Source organism: Mesoplodon mirus (assembly GCF_964341445.2).
Source record: "Mesoplodon mirus genome assembly, chromosome: 8".
Lineage (NCBI taxonomy): Eukaryota > Metazoa > Chordata > Mammalia > Artiodactyla > Ziphiidae > Mesoplodon > Mesoplodon mirus.
Genome location: NC_138984.1, coordinates 55020884 through 55047044, shown reverse-complemented (window position 1 = coordinate 55047044; position 26161 = coordinate 55020884). Strand labels below are relative to the sequence as shown.

The 26161-nt window shown below is 38.4% G+C and overlaps 1 protein-coding gene across 1 annotated transcript in view; it reads right to left on the bottom strand.

The window, feature by feature from the left end:
• The window catches only part of THSD7B (thrombospondin type 1 domain containing 7B), a gene marked incomplete at its 5' end in the record, with an annotated part of 807803 nt that overhangs the window by 245397 nt on the left and 536245 nt on the right, over positions 1-26161 (bottom strand). Inside the window, one exon of the mRNA XM_082630042.1 lies at positions 19190-19453. Within this exon, the coding sequence (XP_082486168.1) occupies positions 19190-19453 (264 nt within the window). The remainder of the gene's footprint in view (positions 1-19189; positions 19454-26161) is intronic.

Here is a 26161-nt window from a genome sequence, read left to right as displayed (position 1 = left end):
TTAGCTCTTCTCTAAATGCTTGATAGAATTCGCCTGTGAAGCCATCTGGTCCTGGGCTTTTGTTTGTTGGAAGATTTTTTATCACAGTTTCAATTTCAGTGCTTGTGATTGGTCTGTACATATTTTCTATTTCTTCCTGATTCAGTCTTGGCAGGTTGTGCATTTCTAAGAATTTGTCCATTTCTTCCAGGTTGTCCATTTTATTGGCATAGAGTTGCTTATAGTAATCTCTCATGATCTTTTGTATTTCTGTAGTGTCAGTTGTTACTTCTCCTTTTTCATTTCTAATTCTATTGATTTGAGTCTTCTCCCTTTTTTTCTTGATGAGTCTGGCTAATGGTTTATCAATTTTGTTTATCTTCTCAAAGAACCAGCTTTTAGTTTTATTGATCTTTGCTATCGTTTCCTTCATTTCTTTTTCATTTATTTCTGATCTGATTTTTATGATTTCTTTCCTTCTGCTCACTTTGGGATGTTTTTGTTCTTCTTTCTCTAATTGCTTTAGGTGCAAGGTTAGGTTGTTTATTCGAGATGTTTCCTGTTTCTTAAGGTGGGATTGTATTGCTATAAACTTCCCTCTTAGAACTGCTTTTGCTGCATCCCATAGGTTTTGGGTCATCGTGTCTCCAGTGTCATTTGTTTCTAGGTATTTTTTAATTTCCTCTTTGATTTCTTCAGTGATCACTTCGTTATTAAGTAGTGTATTGTTTAGCCTCCATGTGTTTGTATTTTTTACAGCTCTTTTCCTGTAATTGATATCTAGTCTCATAGCATTGTGGTCGGAAAAGATACTTGATACAATTTCAATTTTCTTAAATTTACCAAGGCTTGATTTGTGACCCAAGATATGATCTATCCTGGAGAATGTTCCATGAGCACTTGAGAAAAATGTGTATTCTGTTGCTTTTGTATGGAATGTCCTATAAATATCAATTAAGTCCAGCTTGTTTAATGTATCATTTAAAGCTTGTGTTTCCTTATTTATTTTCATTTTGGATGATCTGTCCATTGGTGAAAGTGGGGTGTTAAAGTCCCCTACTATGAGTGTGTTACTGTCGATTTCTCCTTTTATGGCTGTTAGTATTTGCCTTATGTATTGAGGTGCTCCTATGTTTGGTGCATAAATATTTACAATTGTTATATCTTCTTCTTGGATCGATCCCTTGATCATTATGTAGTGTCCTTCTTTGTCTCTTCTAGTAGTCCTTATTTTAAAGTCTATTTTGTCTGATATGAGAATTGCTACTCCAGCTTTCTTTTGGTTTCCATTTGCATGGAATATCTTTTTCCATCCCCTTACTTTCAGTCTGTATGTGTCTCTAGGTCTGAAGTGGGTCTCTTGTAGACAGCATATAGATGGGTCTTGTTTTTGTATCCATTCAGCCACTCTGTGTCTTTTGGTGGGAGCATTTAGTCCATTTACATTTAAGGTAATTATCGATATGTATGTTCCTATTCCCATTTTCTTAATTGTTTTGGGTTCATTATTGTAGGTCTTTTACTTCTGTTGTGTTTCTTGCCTAGAGAAGTTCCTTTAGCATTTGTTGTAAAACTGGTTTGGTGGTGCTGAACTCTCCCAGCTTTTGCTTGTCTGTAAACGTTTTAATTTCTCCATCAAATCTGAATGAGATCCTTGCTGGGTAGAGTAATCTTGGTTGCAGGTTTTTCTCCTTCATCACTTTAATTATGTCCTGCCACTCCCTTCTGGCTTGTAGAGTTTCTGCTGAGAGATCAGCTGTTATCCTGATGGGGATTCCCTTGTGTGTTATTTGTTGTTTTTGCCTTGCTGCTTTTAATATGATTTCTTTGTGTTTAATTTTTGACAGTTTGATTAATATGTGTCTTGGCGTATTTCTCCTTGGATTTATTCTGTATGGGACTCTCTGTGCCTCCTGGACTTGATTAACTATTTCCTTTCCCATATTAGGGAAGTTTTCAACTATAATCTCTTCAAATATTTTCTCAGTCCCTTTCTTTTTCTCTTCTTCTTCTGGAACCCCTATAATTCGAATGTTGGTGCGTTTAATGTTGTCCCAGAGGTCTCTGAGACTGTCCTCTGTTCTTTTCATTCTTTTTTCTTTATTTTGCTCTGCAGCAGTTATTTCCACTATTTTATCTTCCAGGTCACTTATCCGTTCTTCTGCCTCAGTTATTCTGCTATTGATCCCATCTAGAGTATTTTTTATTTCATTTATTGTGTTTTTAATCGATGCTTGATTCATCTTTAGTTCTTCTAGGTCCTTGTTAACTGTTTCTTGCATTTTGTCTATTCTATTTCCAAGATTTTGTATCTGGGAAATAGAATCTTGGATCATCTTTAACATCATTATTCTGAATTCTTTTTCAGGTAGAGTGCCTATTACCTCTTCATTTGTTAGGTCTGGTGGGTTTTTATCTTGCTCCTTCTCCTGCTGTGTGTTTTTCTGTCTTCTCATTTTGCTTATGTTACTGTGTTTGGGGTCTCCTTTTTGCAGGCTGCAGGTTCGTAGTTCCCGTTGTTTTTGGTGTCTGTCCCCAGTGGCTAAGGTTGGTTTAGTGGGTTGTGTAGGCTTCCTGGTGGAGGGGACTAGTGCCTGTGTTCTGGTAGATGAGGCTGGATCTTGTCTTTCTGGTGGGCAGGTCCACGTCTGGTGGTGTGTTTTGGGGTGTCTGTGGACTTCTTATGATTTTAGGCCACCTCTCTGCTAATGGGTGGTGTTGTGTTCCTGTCTTGCTAGTTGTTTGGCTTAGGGTGTCCAGCACTGTAGCCTGCTGGTCGTTGAGTGAAGCTGGGTGCTGGTGTTGAGATGGAGATCTCTGGAAGATTTTTGCCGTTTGATATTATGTGGAGCTGGGAGGTCTCTTGTGGATCAGTGTCCTGAAGTTGGCTCTCCCACCTCAGAGGCACAGCACTGACTCCGGGCTCCTCAATTTGGGATGATGTGTTGTCTATTCATGTATTCCACAGATGCAGGGTACATCAAGTTGATTGTGGAGCTTTAATCCGCTGCTTCTGAGGCTGCTGGGAGAGGTTTCCCTTTCTCTTCTTTGTTCTCACAGCTCCTGGGTCTCAGCTTTGGATTTGGCCCCGCCTCTGCGTGTAGGTCGCCGGAGGGCGTCTGTTCTTCGCTCAGATAGGACAGGGTTAAAGGAGCAGCCTCTTCGGGGACTCTGGCTCACTCAGGCCGGGAGGGAGGGAGGGGCACGGAGTGCGGGGCGAGCCTGCAGCGGCAGAGGTCGGCGTGACGTTGCACCAGCCCGAGGCACACCGTGCGTTCTCCCAGGGAAGCCGCCCCTGGATCCCAGGACCCCGGCAGTGGCGGGCTGCACAGGCTCCCGGAAGGGCGGTGTGGGCAGTGACCTGCGCTCGCACACAGGCTTCTTGGCGGCGGCAGCAGCAGCCCCAGCGTCCCACGCCCGTCACTGGGCTCCGCGCTTTCAGTCGCGACTCGCGCCCGTCCGTGGAGCCCCTTTAAGCAGCGCTCTTAATCCCCTCTCCTCGCGCACCAGGAAACCAAGAGGGAAGAAAAAGTCTCTTGCCTCTTCGGCAGCTCCAGAGTTTTCACGGACTCCCTCCCGGCTAGCTGTGGCACATTAGCCCCCTTCAGGCTGAGTTCTCGCCGCCAGCCCCAGTCCTCTCCCTGCGCTCTGACCGAAGCCCGAGCCTCAGCTTCCAGCGCTGCGCGCCCCGGCGGGCGAGCAGACAAGCCTCTCGGGCTGGTGAGTGCCGCTCGGCACTGATCCTCTGTGTGGGGATCTCTCCGCTTTGCCCTACCCAGGTATGTGGGGGGTTTCTTGCCTTTTGGGAGGTCTGGGGTCTTCTGTCAGCGTTCAGTAGGTGTTCTGTAGGAGTTGTTCCACGTGTAGCTGTATTTCTGGTGTATCCGTGGGGAGGAAGGTGATCTCCGCGTCTTACTCTTCCGCCATCTTACCCGGAAGTCCCCAGATTTAAGTTTTACTGAGCTCCGCCCACCAGAGCAACAGCCAGCTCTACCCACCACCAGTCCCTCCCATCAGGAAACTTCCACAAGCCTCTTAGATAGCCTCAGCCACCAGAGGGCAGACAGCAGAAGCAAGAAGAAATACAATCCTGCAGCCTGTGGAACAAAAACTACATTCACAGAAAGATAGACAAGATGAAAAGGCAGAGGGCTATTTACCAGGTGAAGGAACAAGATAAAACCCCAGAAAAACAACTAAATGAAGTGGAGATAGGCAACCTTCCAGAAAAAGAATTCAGAATAATGATAGTGAAGATGATGCAGGACCTCGGAAAAAGAATGGAGGCAAAGATCGAGAAGCTGCAAGAAATGTTTAACAAAGATCTAAAAGAATTAAAGAAAAAACAAACAGAGACGAACAATAAAAAAAACTGAAATAAAAAATACACTAGAAGGAATCAATAGCAGAATAACTGAGGCAGAAGAACGGATAAGTCACCTGGAAGAAAGAATGGTGGAATTCACTGTCACCAAACAGAATAAAGAAAAAAGAATGAAAAGAAATGAAGACAGCCTAAGAGACCTCTGGGACAAAATTAAACGCAACAACATTCGCATTATAGGGGTCGCAGAAGAGGAGAGAGAGAGAAAGGACTGAAGAAAATATTTGAAGACATTATAGTCAAAAACTTCCCTAACATGGGAAAGGAAATAGCCACCCAAGTCCAGGAAGCGCAGCAAGTCCCATACAGGATAAATGCAATGAGAAACACGCTGAGGCACAGTGTAATCAAATTGGCAAAAATTAAAGACAAAGAAAAATTATTGAAAGCAACATGGGAAAAATGACAAATAACATACAAGGGAACTCCCATAAGGTTAACAGCTGATTTCTCAGCAGAAACTCTACAGGCCAGAAAGGAGTGGCATGATATACTTAATGTGATGAAAGGGAAGAACCTACAACCAAGATTACTCTACCCATCAAGGATCTCATTCAGATTTGATGGAGAAATCAAAAGCTTTACAGACAAGCAAAAGCTAAGAGAATTCAGCACCACCAAACCAGCTCTACAACAAATGCTAAAGGAACTTCTCTAAGTGGGAAACACGAGAAGAAAATGACCTACAAAAACAACCCAAAACAATTAAGAAAATGGTCATAGGAACATACATATCGATAATTACCTTAAACATGAATGGATTAAATGCTCCAACCAAAAGACACAGCCTCACTGAATGGATACAAAAACAAGACCCATATATATGCTGTCTACAAGAGACCCACTTCAGACCTAGGGACACATACAGACTGAAAGTGAGGGGATGGAAAAAGATATTCCATGCAAACGGAAATCAAAAGAAAGCTTGGGTAGCAATACTCATATCAGATAAAATAGACTTTAAAATAAAGAATGCTACAAGAGACAAGGATACTACATAATGATCAAGCGATCAATCCAAGAAGAAGATATAACAATTATAAATATATATGCACTCAACATAGGAGAATCTCAATACATAAGGCAACTGTTAACAGCTCTAAAACAGGAAATCAAAAGTAACACAATAGGGCCTCCCTGGTGGCGCAGTGGTTGAGAGCCCGCCTGCTGATGCAGGGGATGCGGGTTCGTGCCCCGGTCTGGGAGGATCCCATATGCCGCGGAGCGGCTGGGCCCGTGAGCCATGGCCGCTGGGCCTGCGCGTCCGGAGCCTGTGCTCCGCAACGGGAGAGGCCACAACAGTGAGAGGCCCGCATACCGCAAAAAGAAAAAAAAAAAAAAGTAACACAATAATAGTGAGGGACTTTAACACCTCACTTACTCCAATGGACAGATTGTCCAAACAGAAAATTAATACAGAAACACAAGCTTTAAGTGACACAATAGACCAGATAGATTTAATTGATATTTATCAGACATGCTATCCAAAAACAGTAGATTACCCTTTCTTCTCAAGTGCACACAGAACATTCTCCAGGATAGATCACATCTTGAGTCACAAATCAAGCCTCAGTAAAATTAAGAAAATTGAAATTATATCAAGCATCTTTTCTGACCACAATGCTATGAGATTAGAAATGAATTACAGGGAAAAAATGTAAAACACACAAAGGCATGGAGGCTAAACAATATGTTACTAAATAACCAAGAGATCACTGAAGAAATCAAAGAGGAAGTCAAAGAATACCTAGAGACAAATGACAATGAAAACACGATGATCAGAAACCTATGGGATGCACCAAAAGCAGTTCTAAGAGGGAAGTTTATAGTTATACAAGCCTACCTCAAGAAACAAGAAAAATCTCAAACAATCTAACGTTACACCTAAAGGAACTAAAGAAAGAACAAACAAAACCCAATGTTAGCAGAAGGAAAGAAATCATAAAGATCAGAGCAGAAATAAATGAAATACCAACACAGAAAACAATAGCAAAGATCAATAAAACTAAAAGCTGGTTCTTTGAGAATATAAACAAAATTGATAAACCATTAGCCAGACTCATCAACAAAAACAGGGACAGGACTCAAATCAGTAAAATTTGAAATGAAAAAGGAGAAGTTAGAGCAGACACCACAGAAATACAAAGCATCCTAAAAGACTACCTCAAGCAACTCTATGCCAAAAGAATGGACAACCTGGAAGAAATGGACAAATTCTTAGAAAGGTATAATCTTCCAAGACTGACCCAGGAAGAAATAAAAAATATGAACAGACCAATCATAAGTAAAGAAATTGAAACTGTGATTAAAAATGTTCCAACAAAAGTCCAGGACCAGAGGCTTCACAGGTGAATTCTATCAAACATTTAGAGAAGAGCTAACACCCATCCTTCTCAAACTCTTCCACAAATTGCAGAGGAAGGAACACTCCCAAACTCATTCTATGAGGCCACCATCAGCCTGATACCAAAACCAGACAAAGGTACTACAAAAAAGGAAAATTACAGACCCATACCACTGATGAATACAGATGCAAAAATCCTCAACAAAATACTAGCAAACAGAATCCAACAACACATTAAAAGTATCAGACAACATGATCAACTGGGATTTATCCCAGCGATGCAAGGATTCTTCAATATATGCAAATCAATCAATGTGATACACCATATTAACAAATTGAAGAATAAAAACCATATGATCATCTCAATAGATGCAGAAAAAGCTTTTGACAAAATTCAACACCCTTTTATGATAAAAACTCTCCAGAAAGTGGGCATAGAGGGAACCTACCTCAACAAAATAAAGGGCATATATGACAAACCCACAGCAAAAATCATTCTCAATGGTGAAAAACTGAAAGTATTTCCTCTAAGATCAGGAACAAGACAAGGATGTCCACTCTCACCACTATTATTCAACATAGATTTGGAAGTCCTAGCCATGGCAATCAGAGAAGAAAAAGAAATAAAATGAATACAAATTGGAAAAGAAGAAGTAAAACTGTCACTGTTTGCAGATGACATGATACTATACATAGAGAATCCTAAAGATGTCACCACAAAACTAGTAGAGTTAATCAATGAATTTGGTAAAGTAGCAGGATACAAAATTAATGTACAGAAATCTCTTGCATTCCTATACACTAATGATGAAAAATCTGAAAGAGAAATTAAGGAAACAGTCCCATTTACCACTGCAACAAAAAGAATAAAATATCTAGGAATAAAGCTATCTAAGGAGACAAAAGACCCGTATGCAGAAAACTATAAGACACTGATGAAAGAAATTAAAGATGATACCAACAGATGGAGAGATATACCATGTTCTTGGATTGGGAGAACCAATATTGTGAAAATGACTACACTACCCAAAGCAATCTACAGATTGAATGTAATGCCTATAAAATTACCAACGGCATTTTTTACAGAACAAAAAATCTTAAAATTTGTATGGAGACACAAAAGACACCGAATAGCCAAAGCAGTCTTGAGGGAAAAAAATGGAGCTGGAGGAATCAGATTCCCTGACTTCAGACTATACTACAAAGCTATAGTAATCAAGACAATATGGTACTGGCACAAAAACAGAAATATAGATAAATGGAGCAGGATAGAAAGCCCAGAGATAAACACATGCACCTATGGTCAACTAATCTATGACAGAGGAGGCAAGGATACACAATGGAGAAAAGACAATCTCTTCAATGAGTGGTGCTGGGAGAACTGGACAGCTACATGTAAAAGAATGAAATTAGAACACTCCCTAACACCATACACAAAAATAAACTCAAAATGGATTAGAGACCTAAATCTAAGACCGGACACTATAAAACTCTTAGAGGAAAACATTGAAAGAACACTTTTTGACATAAATCACAGCAAGATCTTTTTTGATCCACCTCCTAGAGTAATGGAAATAAAAACAAAAATAAACAAATGGGATCTAATGAAACTTAAAAGCTTTTGCACAGCAATTAAACCATAAACAACACAAAAAGACAACCCTCAGAATGGGAGAAAATATTTGCAAATGAATCATCAGACAAAGGATTAATCTCCAAAATATATAAACAGCTCATGTAGCTCAATATTAAAAAAACAAACAACCCAATCCAAAAAATGGGCAGGAGACCTAAATAGACATTTCTCCAAAGAAGACATACAGATGGCCAAGAAGCACATGAAAAGCTGCTCAACATCACTAATTATTAGAGAAATGCAAATCAAAACTACAGTGAGGTATCACCTCACACCAGTTAGAATAGGCATCATCAGAAAATCTACCACCAGTAAATGCTGGAGAGGGTGTGGAGAAAAGAGAACCCTCTTGCACTGTTGGTGGGAATGTAAATTGATACAGCCACTATGGAGGATAATATGGAGGTTCCTTAAAGAACTAAAAATAGAATTACCATATGACCCAGCAATCCCACTACTGGGCATATGCCCTGAGAAAACCATAATTCAAAAAGACACATGCACCCAATGTTCATTGCAGCACTATTTACAATAGCCAGGTCATGGAAACAACCTAAATGCCCATTGACAGACGAATGGATAAAGAAGTTGTGGTAAATATATACAATGGAATATTACTCAGCCTTAAAAAGGAACGAAATTGGGTCATTTGTAGAGACGTGGACACATCTAGAGACTGTCATACAGAGTGAAGTAATTCAGAAAGAGAAAAACAAGTATCGTATATTAACGCATATATGTGGAACCTGGAAAACGGTACAGATGAACCAATTTGCAGGGCAGAAACTGAGATACAGATGTAGAGAAGAAATGTATGGACACCAAGGGGGGAAAGCCGTGGGGGTGGTGGTGGTGTGATTAATTGGGAGATTGGGATTGACATGTATACACTGATGTGTATAAAATGGATGACTAATAAGAAAAAAATTAAATTAAAAAACAGGAACAGGGTAAATAGCTGGACTTTGCCTCCGGTGAACACTTCAAGATAATAGTAATGGCAGGGGCAGAGAGGTGAGTCTTGCCCAGACAAAAGATAAAGAGACCACATATTTCTCATTCTTAAGGTCAAAGAGACCTCCCCAACTACACATGTGCAGAAAGGCTCTTGGGGGTCAAAAAGGAGAGGGCACCACCCCATAATAGGTAATGCCAACCCTCCCATAGGCCTGTGGGCTATACTCTATCTTGGAAAAAAGTTGTGCACACATGTTGGGGAGGATCCTAGGGCAGGTCAGGTGTGGAAAAAGAAACAAGATAATTGGCCAAAGGTAAACAGAGACCCGGAAGAAGTGCCCTACATAAATGATTTAACTGCCTCTTTACTGCACTCTTCCTCATTAAGGGGGATGCCCACACCCTTTTCTCTCCGGGTGTGTATCTCTGCCTTGCTTCTGTCTTAAATAAACTGTTTCTCTGTGTGCTCTCCCACTTCTTGTTCTGTGTTTCTAATAATAAACTTTGTTCCTGTTTTTACAGTTTTTGCCTCCTTGAGAAAGGCATTTTTCAGTGGGGGCAAAAGCCAGGGGAACTTTGCTTCTTGCCTCTAGCCTCTGGTGGTCTAGTGACTAGGATTCCTGGTTTTCATCCAGACTACCCAGGTCCAATTCCTGGGCAGAGAATTAAGATCTCGATTCAAGCCACCACTTGAATCTGAGGTCATGTTGACTCTTGTCATATGTAAACTCATCTTTTCATTCATTCAGCCAATATATACTCAGAGCCTGTGATGGGCCAGACCCTGTGTTAGGCACCGGGGATGGAGAAATGAACCCGCTTCAGTACACCTGAACTGAAATGAGCCTGATTCAATAAACAATCAGGTTAGTAACAGAAATAGAAATATACATGGGGATTTAAAAATATAAAACTAAATATATTGATAACGAAAAGAACAGGACTCATGGGAATCCTCAAGAATGATCCTCTGACACACCCTGGGATAGGAAGTAGGAAAAATGCTTCCTGGACTAGGCATCACTTGGTCTTATCCCAAAGAAGGAGGAATCTCACGAAAGGAGGATAAAGAGCATGCCAAGCAGACTACATAGTCATGGAATTCCTTTGATGTTCTGTCAAGGAGCTGGTATGTGAAGAAGAGACCGGGAGAAACTGACAGCAGAGCACTGGCATGGCCACATTTGCCTTTTCCTGTGATGGCTGATGGCTCTTGGCATAATAAATATCAGTCGTTAAAACAAGATTGTAACATCTGCCACTGGGTGTAGTAGATCGCAAGAGAAAAGGAAAAATTTGAGAAATGCTTAGGAGGCACAATTATTAAGACCTGATGGTACAGTCATGTAGTCAAAAATACATTTTAAATACCTACTAACTTTCAGGTACCATTCTAGGTGCCATGGATACAGTTGGAAAAAAAAAACCTAAAAAGCAGTTCTTTCTTTCTCGGAATTTTACCATCCAATCATAGGAGAGAGATAGTATTTTTAAAATGTAAATGAATAATATTTTAGTTGGTGATTAAGTACTATGAAGAAAGATGAAAACTGGTAAGGGGAATAGGAAGTGATAAGGTAGATTGATTTATTAGAAGAGTTAGGCAAAGACTTACTATGAGCAGAGACCACAGTGAAGGGAGGGATGAAGGCAGGGAAAGGGAGAGAGAAGAATGAAGTGTGTTGAGGTGTGGGGTGCTTTTATGTACTATTCTTTGTCCAAAAAAATCACTGGGATAAGAGACATAGTTGGAAGTAATTCACCTCAAGTATCTTTATTTTGGCACATGCTATTCTGTTGACTGAATTAGGTAATCAGAGTCAACATCTGCCCCGTTGTCACACACAGTTGAGCACTACATGCAACACTTTAACATTAGACAGTGATGGAACGCAGTAGGAGTAAACAATTGCTGACAGGATATAGATACAAATTCTACTCTGAAGTTCTTTTGTTTGTTTTTTTAATGAAGCATAATTTTACTACTGGTCTCCTCAGTGATATTCCTAAAGACAAAGAGACCTGGCTAGTAGTATCTGTGGTTTGAACCTTCCATGAATTCCGTCAGCATAGATAATTCAGAATTTAGTGACTGTGTTGCCCACAGCTATATGTACCAGCAGGGGCCACCTAGGACACCTCAGCATGAGGAATAATTATCCTCATGAGGAAATTTCTCTGATATTATCTTGGGGAATCCCATTTGTGTCTTCCAAATGCAGATGGAAGACAAACCTATGTTGGAGCTTAAAAGGGCAAAGCATTTACTGTTCTTATTAGGAAAGCCAGATTGAAGTCGCTGCTCTCTGCTTCAGTTTGTCTGGGATGAAAATAGAATTCTTAATAGTGAGTTAGAGTACTCATGGATATTAAAAAAAACGTCTATTAGTGGCCATTAAACGTTTTCTTTTCCCTTGATAGATGGATATGTCTCTTATCCTTAGAAGTGACCCATTGGGAGTATTTTTATTTACTATTCTTAGAAATCTTTTTTTTTGAAAAATGTAATGTAAAAATATCTTAACACAAATATCATAAAAGTTACAAGTCTCTGGTAAATCTTGATCAATGCACTGTTTTCATTCAGTGAAAATCTTTTAGATTCTCTAACAGCTTTTGCTATTGTTCTGTAAATTGGTTCCATTTTCCATGCCTCCTCTTCCTTGAGGATATGTTCTTTTCTAACCTGAAATGATTATTTATAAATTAAACACCACATGCACACATATAAACCCTTGAAAATTTAGAGATGAATGATAGATAATATATTGTTTAAAAGATGACTGGCATTGGGAATAATCTTAATTCTATCTTTGAATTTTATCTTAACACTATATTTGCTCTATTACTGCCATCTTAAGTCTTACCTAAAATCACGTCTTACATTGACTATTGCAATAGTCTCCCAATGGCATCCTTGCTTCATTGAAGCCAATCTATACACACTAGTCAAAAGTAATTTTTTTAAACACCTAACTTGGATCACATCATCTACCACTCTTCCCACCTGATGACTTCACTTGAATTATATCCAGACTCCTTGCTTTATCCCACAAGATTCTGCCTACTTCTTCCACAGCATTTCAAAACAGCTCTCCTCATTCCTGAGGGCTTCCTTTGTGTTTTTTTGCCAGTACTTGTTTTCTGCCTTATATGCTCTGGACATGCTTATCCCACTAACTGAAATTAACTTGTATGTACTTTTCACATGGTTGTCATCTCACTCTTGGCATCTCAAATGTATGTCACTTTAGTGAGGACTTCCCTAAAGTCTCAAGATTTTCTGTTCAGCATCATAAGGGCTAATCAAGACTTGAAATTCCTTTATTAATTTGTTTTTTTTTTCTATCCTCCACCAGACAATAAGCTGCACAGGTCCCTGATTTCCCCATAATTGTATACCCAAATCATAGAAGAAGACTAGGTACATAGCAGGTGATCAGTATACAGGTTTTGATCAAATGACTAATAAACCAGTATGTAGGTGACATCAGCATCATGGTGGTGTCTCTCTTCTCTCTTCTCTTTCCTCTTTGTAACAACTAATTAGACATCTATTACCAAACAAAAGTGCTTCTGCATATTTCACAAAGGGATGTGGAGGTTTCTAGTCCACCTGTGCATCCAAAAATAAACAAGGGGGATCTCAGTGAGGGTTGCTGATACAAGGGAGTTGGCAAACTGGCCCCAGTCCCACTCACTGAGATTAGAAAAGAAAGAACCTGGAGAGTGCAAAACTGGGCAAATAACCATGGAGAAGAGAATGACTGGAAGTCCAGCCTGCCTAAAGGGAGATTCCAGAATTCCACTGGAGTGAGAAAGAGAAGAGTTTGGAAGCAGAGGAGAGGTACAAAATTTCCAAGGTGGCCTCCCCTCCCCACGGATGAACAACAAGGGGCTGGGCTTTTGGAAGCAGCACTGGCTACCTTTCTGGCAGAAGAGGTAGACAGTGGTGACCTCTTTCATAGAGGAGGTGATAACCACAAAGCAAAAATCTAGAGTAGATTCACAAAACATAAAAAGGGGGAGACAGAGCATACCACTATAGAAAACCACTGCTTTGCAAAGGTAGGGAGAAACAGGGGGAAGAAATAATGAACATACAAAACAACCAGAAGGCAGACAATAAGATGGCAGTAGTAAGCCCTTACATATCAATAATCACTCGAAATGTAAAGGGACTGAAGTCACCAATCAAAAGGCAAAGGGTGGCTGGGCGGATAAAAAACAACAGCAATGAAAACATACAGAAAACAAACAAAAAACAACCAAAACAGAAAAACAAGATCCAACTATATGCTGCCTACAAGAAACTTCTTTCAGTTCTAAAAACACACAGAGGCTCAAAGTGAAGAGACAGCAGATATTCCATGCAAGTGGAAACCAAAAGTAAGTGGGCATAGCCATACTTATCAAACAAAATAGACTTCAAGCCAAAAACTGTAACAAGACACAAAGAAGGTCATTTTATAATGATAAAGGGGTCAATATACATAGAAGATATAACAATCATGAATATATATACACACCCAACATTGGAGCACCTAAATATATTAAGCAAATACTAACAGATATGAAGGGAGAAATATACAACAATACAGTAATAGTAGGAGACTTCAATACCTCAGTGTCAGCAGTGGATAGATCATCCAGACAGAAAATCAACAAGGCAATGTGGGAATTGAACCATCCTTTAGACCAAATGGACTTAACAGACATATATAGAACATTCCAACCGAATATACATTCTTCTCACATGCACACAGGATATTAGATCATGATAGGACCAAGATAAATCTTAGCTAATTTGAGGAGACTGAAATACTATCTTTTCTGACCACAATGGTATAAAACTAGAAATCAACAAGAAAGCTGGAAAATCTATAAATATGTGGAAATGAAACAATACACTTCTGAAAACCAATGGATCAAAGAATCAAAAAGAAAAAAAATATCTTGAAGCAAATGAAAATGGAGAGAAAACATATCAAATCCTAGGGGATGCTGCAAAAAGCAGTTCTGAGAGGAAAGTTTATAGTGATAAATGGATGTATTAAGAAATTAGAAAGATCTCAAGTAAATAACTTTACACCTCCAGTACCCAGAAGGACAAATTAAGCCCAAAGTTAGCAGAAGAAAGGAAATACAGATTGGAGAGAAAACAAATGAAATAGAGACCAGAAAAACAATAGAAAGAATCAATGAAATTAAGAGCTGGATTTTTAAAAAGATAAAGTTGACAAACCTTTAGCTAGACTAAGGAAACAACAGAAGACTCAAAATTAGAAATAAAAGAGAAGACACTACAACTGATACTACAGAAATAAGAGAGTACTATAACCTGCTATATGCCAACAAATTAGATAACCCAGAAGAAATAGATAAATTTATAGAAACTTATAACCTACCAAGATTGAATCTGGAAGAACAGAAAATCTGAACAGACCAATAATGAGGAAGGAGACTGAAACAGTAACCAAAAATCTCCCAATACAGAAAACCATAGGACTAGACAGTTTCACCTGTGAATTCTACCAAACATTTAAAGAATAATTAATGCCAATCCTTCCCAAACTCTTCTAAAAAATTGAAGAGGAGGGAACACTTCCTAACTCATTCTACAAGGCCAGTATTACCCTAATACCAAAGCCAGATATAGCCACTATAAGAAAACTATAGACCAATATTACTAATAAATATAGATGCAAAATTTTTCAACAAAATATTAGCAAACTGAATTGAGCACACTAAAAGGATTATACACCATGAGCCTAGGATGCAAAGATGGTTCAAACTGATAAACATATTACATCACATTAATAGAATGAAAGAAAATAATCACATGATCATCACAATAGATACAGAAAAGGATTTGACAAAATATGACATCCTTCCATGATAAAAACCTCACAAGAGGTACTTCCCTGGTGATGCAGTGGTTAAGAATCCACCTGCCAGTGCAGGGGACACGGGTTTGAGCCCTGGTCCGGGAAGATCCCTTCCACATGCTGCAGAGCAGCTAAGCCCGTGTGCCACAACTACTGAGTCCGTGTGCCACAACTACTGAAGCCCGTGTGCCTAGAGCCCATGCTCCGCAACAAGAGAAGCCACTGCAATGAGAAGTCTGAGCACCACAACGAAGAGTAGCCCCCGCTTGCCACAACCAGAGAAAGCCCACGTGCAGCAGTGAAGACCTAACACAGCCAAAAATAAGCAAATAAATTTATTTAAAAAATAAACTCAAAAGATTGTGTATAGAAGGAACATACCTCAACATAACAAAAGCCGTCTATCACAAACCCAGAGCTAACGATATACTCAGTAAAAAAAATTGAAAGCTTTTCCTCTAAGATTAGGAACAAGACATGGTTGCCTACTCTTACCATTCTTATTCAATATAGTATCAGAAGTCTAGCTAGAGCAATTAGGCAAAACAAGAAAATAAAAGATACCCAAATCAGAATGGAAGAAGTACAGCTGTCACTATTTGCAGATGATATTATTTTGTATATAGATAGTTGCAAAGATTCAACTAAAATCTGTTGGAACTAATCAATGATTTCAGTAAAGTTGGAGGATATAAAAATCAAAATAAAGAAATCAGTGTTGTTTCTATTTGCTAATAATGAAATATCTGAAAAATAAAGAAAATTATACCATTCACAATAGCATCAAAAACAATAAAATACCTAGGAATAAATGTAACTGAGGAAGTGAAAGATCTGTACAATGAAAATTATGACTTCATTGAAAGAAACTGAAGAAGGCATAAGAAATGGAAAGACACCCTTTACTCATGGATAAGAATATTGTTAAAATGTCCATACTACCCAAAATCATATATAGATTCAACACAATCTCTATCAAAATTCCAGTGGCATTCTTCACAGAAATAGAAAAAAAAATCCTAAAATTTTTAAGGAACCACAAAGAACCCAAAATAGCCAAATAAATCCTGAGAAAGAACAAAACTGGAGGTATCACACTTCCTGATTTTAAACTATACTACAAAGCTACAGTAAGTAAAACAGTATGATACATGAATAAAAATAGACACAGACAAATGGAATATAGATTAGAGAGCCCAGAAGTAAACCCCCACATATTCAGTTAACTAATATTTGGTAAGGGAGCCAGGACCACCTGATGGAGAAGTGATCGTCTCTTCAAAAAATGGTGCTGGGCGCATAGCACAGGGAGATCAGCTTGGTGCTTTGTGACTACCTAGAAGGGTGGGAATAGGGAGGGTGGGAGGGAGGGAGATACAAGAGGGATGAGATATGGGGACACATGTATAACTGATTCACTTTGTTATAAAGCAGAAACTGACACACCATTGTAAATCAATTATACTCTAATAAAGATGTTAAAAAATAAAATGGTGCTGGGAAATCTGGATAAACACATGTAGAACAATGAAATTGGACCGTTATCTTAAACATCTCACAAATATTAACTTGAAATGGATAAAAGACTTAAACATAAGACCTGATACCATAAAACTCCTAGAAAAAAATGTAGAAAAGAAGCTCCTCAATAGTGGTCTTGGCATGATTTTCTGGATATGACACCAAAAGCATAAACAATAAAAGTAAAAGTCAACAAATAGAATCACAACAAACTTAAAAGATTTTGCACAGAAACAGAAACAACTAACATAATGAAAAGGCAACCTACAGAATGGGAGGAAATTTGCAAACCATATATTGGATAAGGGGTTAATATCCAAAAATATATAAAGAATCTTACACAACTTAATAACAAAAACCAAACAGCCCAGTTAAACACTAGGCAGAGAACCTAAATAGACTTTTTCCAAAGAAAACAACCAAATGGCCAAGAGGTACATGAAAAGATGCTCAACATCACTAATCATCAGGGAAATGCAAATCAAAACCATATGTGCTATCTCTTGACACCTTTTAGAACAGCAACAAGAAGACAAGAGATAATAAGTGTTAATGAGGATGTAGAGAAAGGGAATACTTGCACACTGTTGGTGAAAATGTAAATTGGTGCAGCTACTATGCAAAACAATATAGAGGTTCCTTAAAAAATTAATAGAACTACCATATGATCCAACAATTTCACTTCTGGGTATATACTCACAGGAAATAAAAACAGGGTATCAAATAAATGTATGCACTCCCACGTATATTACAGCACTATCCACAATAGCCGAGATTTAGAAACAATCTATGCACCAATAAACAGATGAATGGATTAAGAATTTGTAGTGTATACACATAATGGACTATTATTCAGCCATGAGAAAAACATCTTCCATTTGTGACAATCTGAATGGACCTTGAGGATATTACACTAAGTGAGATGAGTCAGAGAAAGAAAAATACCATGTTATATCACTTATACATGGAATCTAAAAAAGCCAAACTCACAAAAGCAGAGTAAAATGGTGGTTTCCAGGGGATGGGAACAGAGGGATAGAAAGGAATAGAATAGTTTGTTTAATGGTACAAACTTGGAATGAGTAGTAGATAAGTCCTAGAGATCTAATGCACAATACAGTGAATACGGACAACAATATTGTGTTATAATCAAACTTGCTGAGACTAGATTATTCCAACCATTAAAAATAAATGATAATTATATAATGTTATAGGTATTAATTATCACTACAATTACAATCATATTATAACCTATAAATGTCTTGAATTAATATGTTATAGCATTGCATAAATTCAAGGTATATATGTCAAATATATTTCAAGAAAAAAATTTAAACATAAATCATTATGTATATTAAGGTGGAAAACAAAGACCAGAGCAAACCAACTTTGGCCTCTGTAAAATGGGTCCATTACTTGCTTGTGATGTGTTTAATGTTTCTGAAAGTAAAATCCCTGAATGCAATTCTGTAGACTAACCTAGGAAGCAGAGCAATGATGACACTAATTAAAAATCGTTAAACCTTAAATTGCATTCCTATAATGATCCAGGTATATCCTAACTAAAACGAGCTGATACATCGGAAATAAAGAATAAGGATGAACTATGATTTACTTGTGTGTTAAAAGTGAATTCAATTTGCCATTTCTGGTATTATTAGGAAGCTTATTAGGATATAAGACCTTGATGACAGAGACAAAAATCTTTCATCTTTTTTCAGAGTTTGCCATTCCAGCATAAGTTCTCTCTATCCATACCTTCTGTAAAATCTCTAACTTCAGTTTCTTAAGGTAATTAAAAACCAAAAAATACAGCAGGAAATTCATAAGTTCCATTGTAATCATTAGTCTCAGCCTCTTCCATCAATGTTTACCCCAGGTGTATTTAATCATCATTCCTTTCTCTGTTCCCCATATCTTTTAAATTATCCCAATGTTCAAAAATAAATAAATAAAAATACAGTCTTCTCCTTAATTAACAACTCAAAAATTCTGCCAGATTGCCTAATTCCTTTTCTACAGTTTAGTCTATAAATTTGGGTATACTTACACACTGTACCATAAAACATTTAAAATTAACTTTTTCTTTGGTATTTTGTCAACATCCTCATAAGAAATTCAAGGACTGATTTCTTCTAGATATATGATCAGAGTACCAATAAACACTGTAAAATATATTCATTTGCATTGGGCTTCGGCTTAGAGGAAGAGCAACTGAGCTCACCGCCAGGAAACAAGCGGCAATAGGTGAAGTATAGAATGAGGTGAGTCAAAGATCCCAAACGATCACATTCCAGATAATCAGTGTGATATGGATATGTGCATTTCGTATGTCTATATTTTATGAGAGGTGGTGTGCTTTTGACAAAGAAGAACTGAAGTAATTACTAAGGAACGAGGCTACCAATTCTAGACCTGGGATGGCCCTCCTAGGCTGTATGTCAATGTTCTCATCTGTTACTCCCCACCCATCTCCTTACCAGAGCTGTTGCAGTGGGTGGGGTCAACAGGTCTTCCATTTTTATCAGAGCAGGCTATTGCTCGAAAACGCATGCCTTCTCCACATTCTTTGCTGTCTCCTTGTACCCGCAATCCTCTCTGAGGCTCCCTTCTGCCTTCAGGAAGAATGCAATCTGACCAATTTCCGTAAGGATGAGATGTAAACACATCACAAGGACATGGTTCTGTTTCCACTAGAGGGTACAGGTCAGCATCCTGGCATTTCTCCTTCTTCCTGCTTTTCCCTGTTCCAATGAGAGACATTGATGTATTAATTTCACATCTGCTGTTTTGTTAAAACTCGCTCACATTTTATTTAAAAGCTCTTAGACTATTAAGTCTTAAATAAAATAAAGCCCTTCTTTTTTACATTTTTTTTTAAACACAGAAGGAAATCCTAGGACAATGAAAGCAATTCCCACAGCAACTGTGAAATTTAAGTTAATTTGAAAAAAAGAGGTCTCATGTTGGAGAGAGGCAAAAAATACTTAGAAGATGTTTGCTACAGTGGCTCAACAGATAGAAAAGTCCTTGATGTATTTAATATTGGTTTCCCTATAATTTGTTCATAAAAAACAGATAGATTACCTTGTCTCCATTTTCCATGAAATTAATGGTTACCAGGGAAATGAACAAAATGGTGTAAGTATTAAGTCCTTCCCTTTTTTTCAAGTAATTTTTTAAAAGCAGTTTATTTATTCAAGGAACAAAATGATATCCTCCCAGACAATGGCCCTGGAGTGAGCCTGGGTGTCACTTGGTGTGTGGTGGACAAACTGGAACTTATTTTGGTTCCTGTTATCAGGCAGCTCACTAATGTTGACAGAAATAACAGATTGAAATAAATGCTCAATTCATTTTGGATAATTTAATCTGAGAAAAAGGTATGACTTGCACTTTGAGAGACCTTTTTAGGTTATGTATTTTATAATACGACCTTACCTTACCAATTGACTTTGACAGACCTTTTAGGTGTAATCCCAACTTTGAGTAATGACAAGGCAGAGTCATTTTTCAAAGCTGTGAGTACTTGATCATCATGTTTAATGGATCCCAAGATGGCCTGTAACTTGACTCAACTTTGCTACTAACATACTTCTCTAGATTTTTAAAAGTTCTCCTAGATCTAATAATTCCACTTTGTTTCCTTATTAATGGGTCATTAGTGAGAGCCTTGGATGGTTTTATATATATATAAAAAAATAGGCAACTTTATTAGTTTATCTCCAGTCCTTATGGCTGTTTTGGAAATGCTTGCAATAAGCTGAGGCACAGACTACTTTCTTATTGTCAGTTAGTTTACTTTACACACAGCGATTCTACTGTTGTCACCTGGACGATTGGCTTTATGACTTCTGTGATGCTTCTGGCCACAATAAATAAGGATTCCTGCAGGACCTGAAATGATCTTGTAGAAGCTTCGGCCATACCACTGTCCCTCTGGGAGGAAGTATTCACTTGCCTCTACCACTAGGGGCACTTCCTGAGAATAAGTTTGAGGATCAGAGCATCTATCACCACTGTGAGAATTTACTGCATGAGAGATACATCCATGGATGAGGAGGATGGGTGCCTTCTTCCCAGCATTCAACATGTAACCCAAGTCTCGGGTGCTTTTCAAATGTCCACAAAGGACCGTTGTCTCCATCTCTTATATTTCCTTTCTATTCTCAACACACTTAACCCTAGATTGAGTCTACCTATTCCCTAAAAGTACTTACTCTTGCCAAAGTAATAACGTCATGAACTATCTTTTACGTCTTATCTTTCAGACCTGATCATTCAACAATAGTTCTGAGTGTTGACTATGCCATGATTCTTGAAATATCTTTCCCAAGTTTCATCACATCTTACCTTTATGTCCCTCACCCCTACTCCACACCCTCACCATCTCTCTGGGCACACCTTTTTTGTTAGTTTGTTGAATTCTTCTCCCTCTGTACCTCTCTTAACTGATAGGTTTCCTCAGGGCACTGCTCTAGATTCTCTTTTCTGATCCTACACCTTCACCACCCAAAGAGTTTAAATCATCATCTATAACCTTTAAATCCCTAATTATTATCTTCAGCCCAGATTTCTTATTCAAGCTTCTGAGCCATAGACTGGAAATCTACACCTAAAGAACCAGTCAAACTCAATGGGGCAAAAGCTACACTCACCTTCTGACCATCAAAACCATTCTTTCTCCTGCATTTCCCAGTTCTACCAATATGACTGAGTCAAAAACTGGAGTGTCACATTTGAATCATTCTGTTGTGCTACCTGTATCTGTTTAACGACAAAGATCTATCATTTCAAATACCTAAATATCTCTTGAATCAGTCCGCTGTATCCATTCTGACTGATACCACCCATAGTTAGCCCTCCTCCAAATCTCCAGCTTAAATCACTATAATGGCACCTTCCAAGATCTTATTGCCACCATAACTCACTTCCTTCAATCTATTCCCTGCACTGCAGCCAGGACCAACTTACAAACCTGGAAATCTGATCACATGACTCATCTATTTAAAACTCTCCAGTGACTAACCACAGCTCATGGAATGAAGTCTAGACTCCCCACCTTGGTCATCAAGGTTCCATAGGATCTGGGTCTATTAGTGTTTGCCTCCGACTGTGTTGCATCACTCTGCCTCTGGCATGTTATAAGTAATACTGAGCACTTTTTAGTTCCTAGAAGCTACTCATTTAACTGCTGGCCTTTGCATGTTCTACTCCAGAAATTGTCACCAGTTCTACCTTCCCTCCATCTCCTAGCTAATGACTAAACTGATAGATCACTCCCTCCAGAAAGTTATCCTTGAATACACTCTTCATCTCAGTTCTAGAAGAGGTGTTCTTATGTACTTGTATAGCATGTGGTAGGCAGAATGATGGCTCTGCAAGGATTTTTTACATCCTAATCCCTGGAACATGTCAACACGCTAATTTGGATGGCAAAATGAACTTTGTAGATGTGACTAAGCTTGCGGATCTTGGGATAAGGAGATTATCTTACTGGGTTCAACATAATCACATGATCTTAAATTCAGAGAACCTTTCCTCGCTGAGTAACGAATCAGAGGCAAAATAACTATGAAAGAATGATCAAACAGATGTAATGTTTCTGAATTTCAAGACTTTGGAGGAAGGGGGCCATGAGCCAAGGAATATAAGCAGCGCCTAGAAGCTGGAAAAGAAAACATTTTCCCCTAAACCTTCCAGAAAAAAATGCTACCCTGCCAACATCTTGCTTATAGCCCCGTAAAATCTATGTCTGACTTCAGACCTATAGAACTGTAAGAGAATAAATTTGTTGTTTTAAGCTATCAAATTTGTGGCAATTTATTAAAGAAGCAATAATAAAAAACTAATACAGCACCCTATATAACAGCTATTGTAGCAGGTACTATACTGTGTGGTAACTGTCTGTAGCAAAACTCTATCTCTCATTAGACTGGAAGCTCTTAAATTAGGGTCATGTCTATCTACTCCCTTACAGTGTCCCCAAGGCCTAGCACATATAAATGGTAAATAAGAATTGTTCCTTGAATAGCTGAGCAAAGATTTTTTTTAAAAAGGAAAAAAAAAGGAAGGAAGGAAGAAATGAGAGAGAGAGAGAATAGGAATAAATAATAAAATGTTCATGTACAAAGTAAACAAAAGTTATTGGCAGAACAAGTATTTTGTACAAATATATGCTGCCTCTATATTTGTGATATCCTTCTTAATTACATGCCATCACTGTTTGAAGAAGGCTTTGAGCAAGTTAGTTAATGTAGAGATGGTTTTCACAATAAGAAACCAATTACCAGTGGTCCTTAACTTTGATTACATTCTAGTCATAATCAGTATTAAACCTTGGATTCAGAACCAGCCAGTACTTTAAAAATATTTAAAAAATCAATCTCTACTACAACTCTAAAGACATTTTTTCCTCTTAAGTCAGAGGGAAATTTGTAACTGATTCCACAAAAACACAAAACTACAATATTTAATAGGTATTAGTTACCCAGTTATTTTGAATATATAGATATATATGAATAACCTAGATAAATTATACTATTTGAAGGATTATTTACAGCATTGTGTAAACAACTGCTTTAATTATCACTAAATCTGAAACCTGTGATTATCTAGTTTGCATACAACAAACAAAACACCCAGATATTAAATTCAGGTTTCTGGTTAAAAAAATGGAAAAAGAAAACTAAACACCGTAGATGGTCCCCTATACAATGAGGATGCTTGTACTTGTGCCTGTACACTCTTCTGTGTGTGTCTGTGTTAGAGAATCATATTGCTTTACAGTCTAAGCCCATCCCTTTTTACTATCATTCATGTTAGAAATTGCTTATTAAGTTTAATACTAAATTACAGGGGAAAAACCAAAACACAAGCACTAGTATCACAATAAAAATAAAGCTTGAGAAGTGCAGATTTTTCACTACGTTTTTCTACCAATGATACTGCAAACAAAAAAAGAGTGAAGAGTATTTTGCTCTCCATCTATGTCTACAAAGATAAAGCCATTGAAGTTGCTGACTGACAGTGATCTCAGTGTTTCACACAGAGGAAATTAAAGACAATAACAGGATGCTCAGTGCTTGGACAGACAGACCCTTTGATAGTTAGATGCATTTCAGGAAGAATTTAAATAAACCCCGCTTCTTGTATCTTCCCATACACAGAAAAGCATTATGATCATTACCTTGAGATTGCTGTTCTTTGTGACTAGCTGTAAGTTTCTACCAAGATATATGCTGACTGCATGTATTCCCTAACAGCAATAAAATCACATATAAACTAGGCTTCCCTCCCTACCTCTCTGGAGCACTTCCTCACCTCAGAGCTATCTGAGAGGCTGTCTCCTGTGCTAGAGTCCTCAGTAAGACCCTGGATAAACCTTAACTCACAACTCTCATGTTGTGCATTTTTCCTTCAGTTGAATGTTTTGGTGACCACAAAGGGACCAAGAGCTGACTTCTCTCCTTTACCTGAACTCTACAAGTATCTGGAACCTTGGTCCCAACATGGGCCCCTTGTGCTTGTCCACTTCCTCGGGGAGTCCAGACAACTGGGTATGTCTCTCCTGGGTCTTGGATCTCACATCTTGATCGATGATTCTGAGTTTTATTTGGTGGTTGTTAAACTCCTTGCCATGAGGAGTAGGTTTTCCTTGAACTTAGGTTCAAGAAGAGGTAGCTGGGTTACCAAGTCGAAAGACACGGAAAAGTTTGCTCAGTTGAAAGATACTGAGTGGGTTACCCCTGCTGAGAGACAGCAGGAGGTTGCTCAGTTGAAAGACACCAAGTGGTCTGGACTAGGTGATTAGGTAGGGGGCTAGCCTGGTGTCTTTCTTGAATACCTTAACAGAGTATGTCTGAATAAAAGTGAAGATACCATGTGAGAGCTTTCAGCTCCGAAGATTAGGGATACAGCTCCTCCCAACCAGTTGCAGTTTTCTCAGTCAACTGGGAAATTTATGGGAGTGGCAGAGGCAAGCCCTCACACCGTTCAGTGTGAGTAACCCACTCATTAATTTAAAGAAATTTGCTCTTCGGACCCACACATAACATTGGCCAACCCGTGCTTCAGTCTCCATGGAGATTTTATATCGCCAGGGGGAGAAACTGAGACCTGTGAAAGCCCTGAGATGACTCTAGGGTGCCACCCAGAGGACTGAGGCTCACAAACAGCACATCAGCCCACTAGTCTTCAATAGTAATTTTATCCTGACAAACCAACACGAAAATGGGAAACAAAGCCTTCAAATCAGAAGTGGTGCCAGATAAACCTGGCAGGGTATGAGTCAGAGGTTTATGTTTATAAGGAGCTTATACATGCAAGTAGTTAATTGGGAAATGAAGGAAATGTCATCCTGAAAAAGGTCAAGATGGGACGCTCTTGACATTCCAAAACTGGCTTTTACATATGCAGTCAGAGGAAGCTGGCTTTATAAAACATCTTTTCAAAATTCTGACCCAAAGGGAACAGACGTCCTTCTAGGAGGAGCTTACAATTATCTCTCTGAGCCTTTGAGATGTAAATGTTTTACCAGGTCCTCTCAGGAAACTCTTATCTAGACTATCTCCAATTTCTGAGATTGAAAAAAAAAAAAAAGGGGGTGTGGGGGGGAGGGGAAGAAGCCTTTTAAAACCCAAGTGAGTTAACTTATTCCAACTGTTATCATAAACTAGCAAGTTTTATATTGTAATACCCGATTCATGACTTAAGTTTTAAAATGAGGCTATGCGATCTCTGATTGTACCTATTTATATTTATAGATATATGTTTCTACCTTTGGTGATGGTATTATCAAAATTAAACTGTAAAAAACAACTATTTAATTGGCTTAAAGAAAATTAAATGCTTGTATACATTCTCAGAAATACAATACAAATTAACCCAAGTGGTTTTTTTAAGATCACGATTGCCAACTGAAAAAAAAAAGCACAACCTGAGAGTTGTGAGTGGAGTTTTATTTTGGGCAAAATGAGGACTATAGCTCGGGAGACAGCATTTCAGATAGCTCTGAGAAACTGCTCCAAAGAGGTAATGGGGAAGGTCAGTATATATATGATTTTGGTGAAGGGGGCTACATGCAATCAAGTGCATATTTTTTTTACAGAAGGTTTCTGCTAGTCTCATGAAGGTCACTGCTAGTCACAAGGAGCAGATGTCACCATGAAGGATTTTAGTGCTTTTCTAGATATGAGGAGATACAAGAATTGGGTTCATAAAATCATCTCCTGAAAATATCTAACTATCTGAAGACCTGTTTTTCACAGAGCACACAATGCCTCATTCCTAATCTCCACCCTGAACACATTTCAGCGGGTGTTGAATGTCAGCAGCTACAGCAGCTCCTGATTTAATCCTTGTAGAGATAGATGCCAAGTGCCAATGGCAAATGCCAGTTTGTAGTTGACATGATCTACGATTAATTTTTACCCAATAAAAACAAGTTTGTT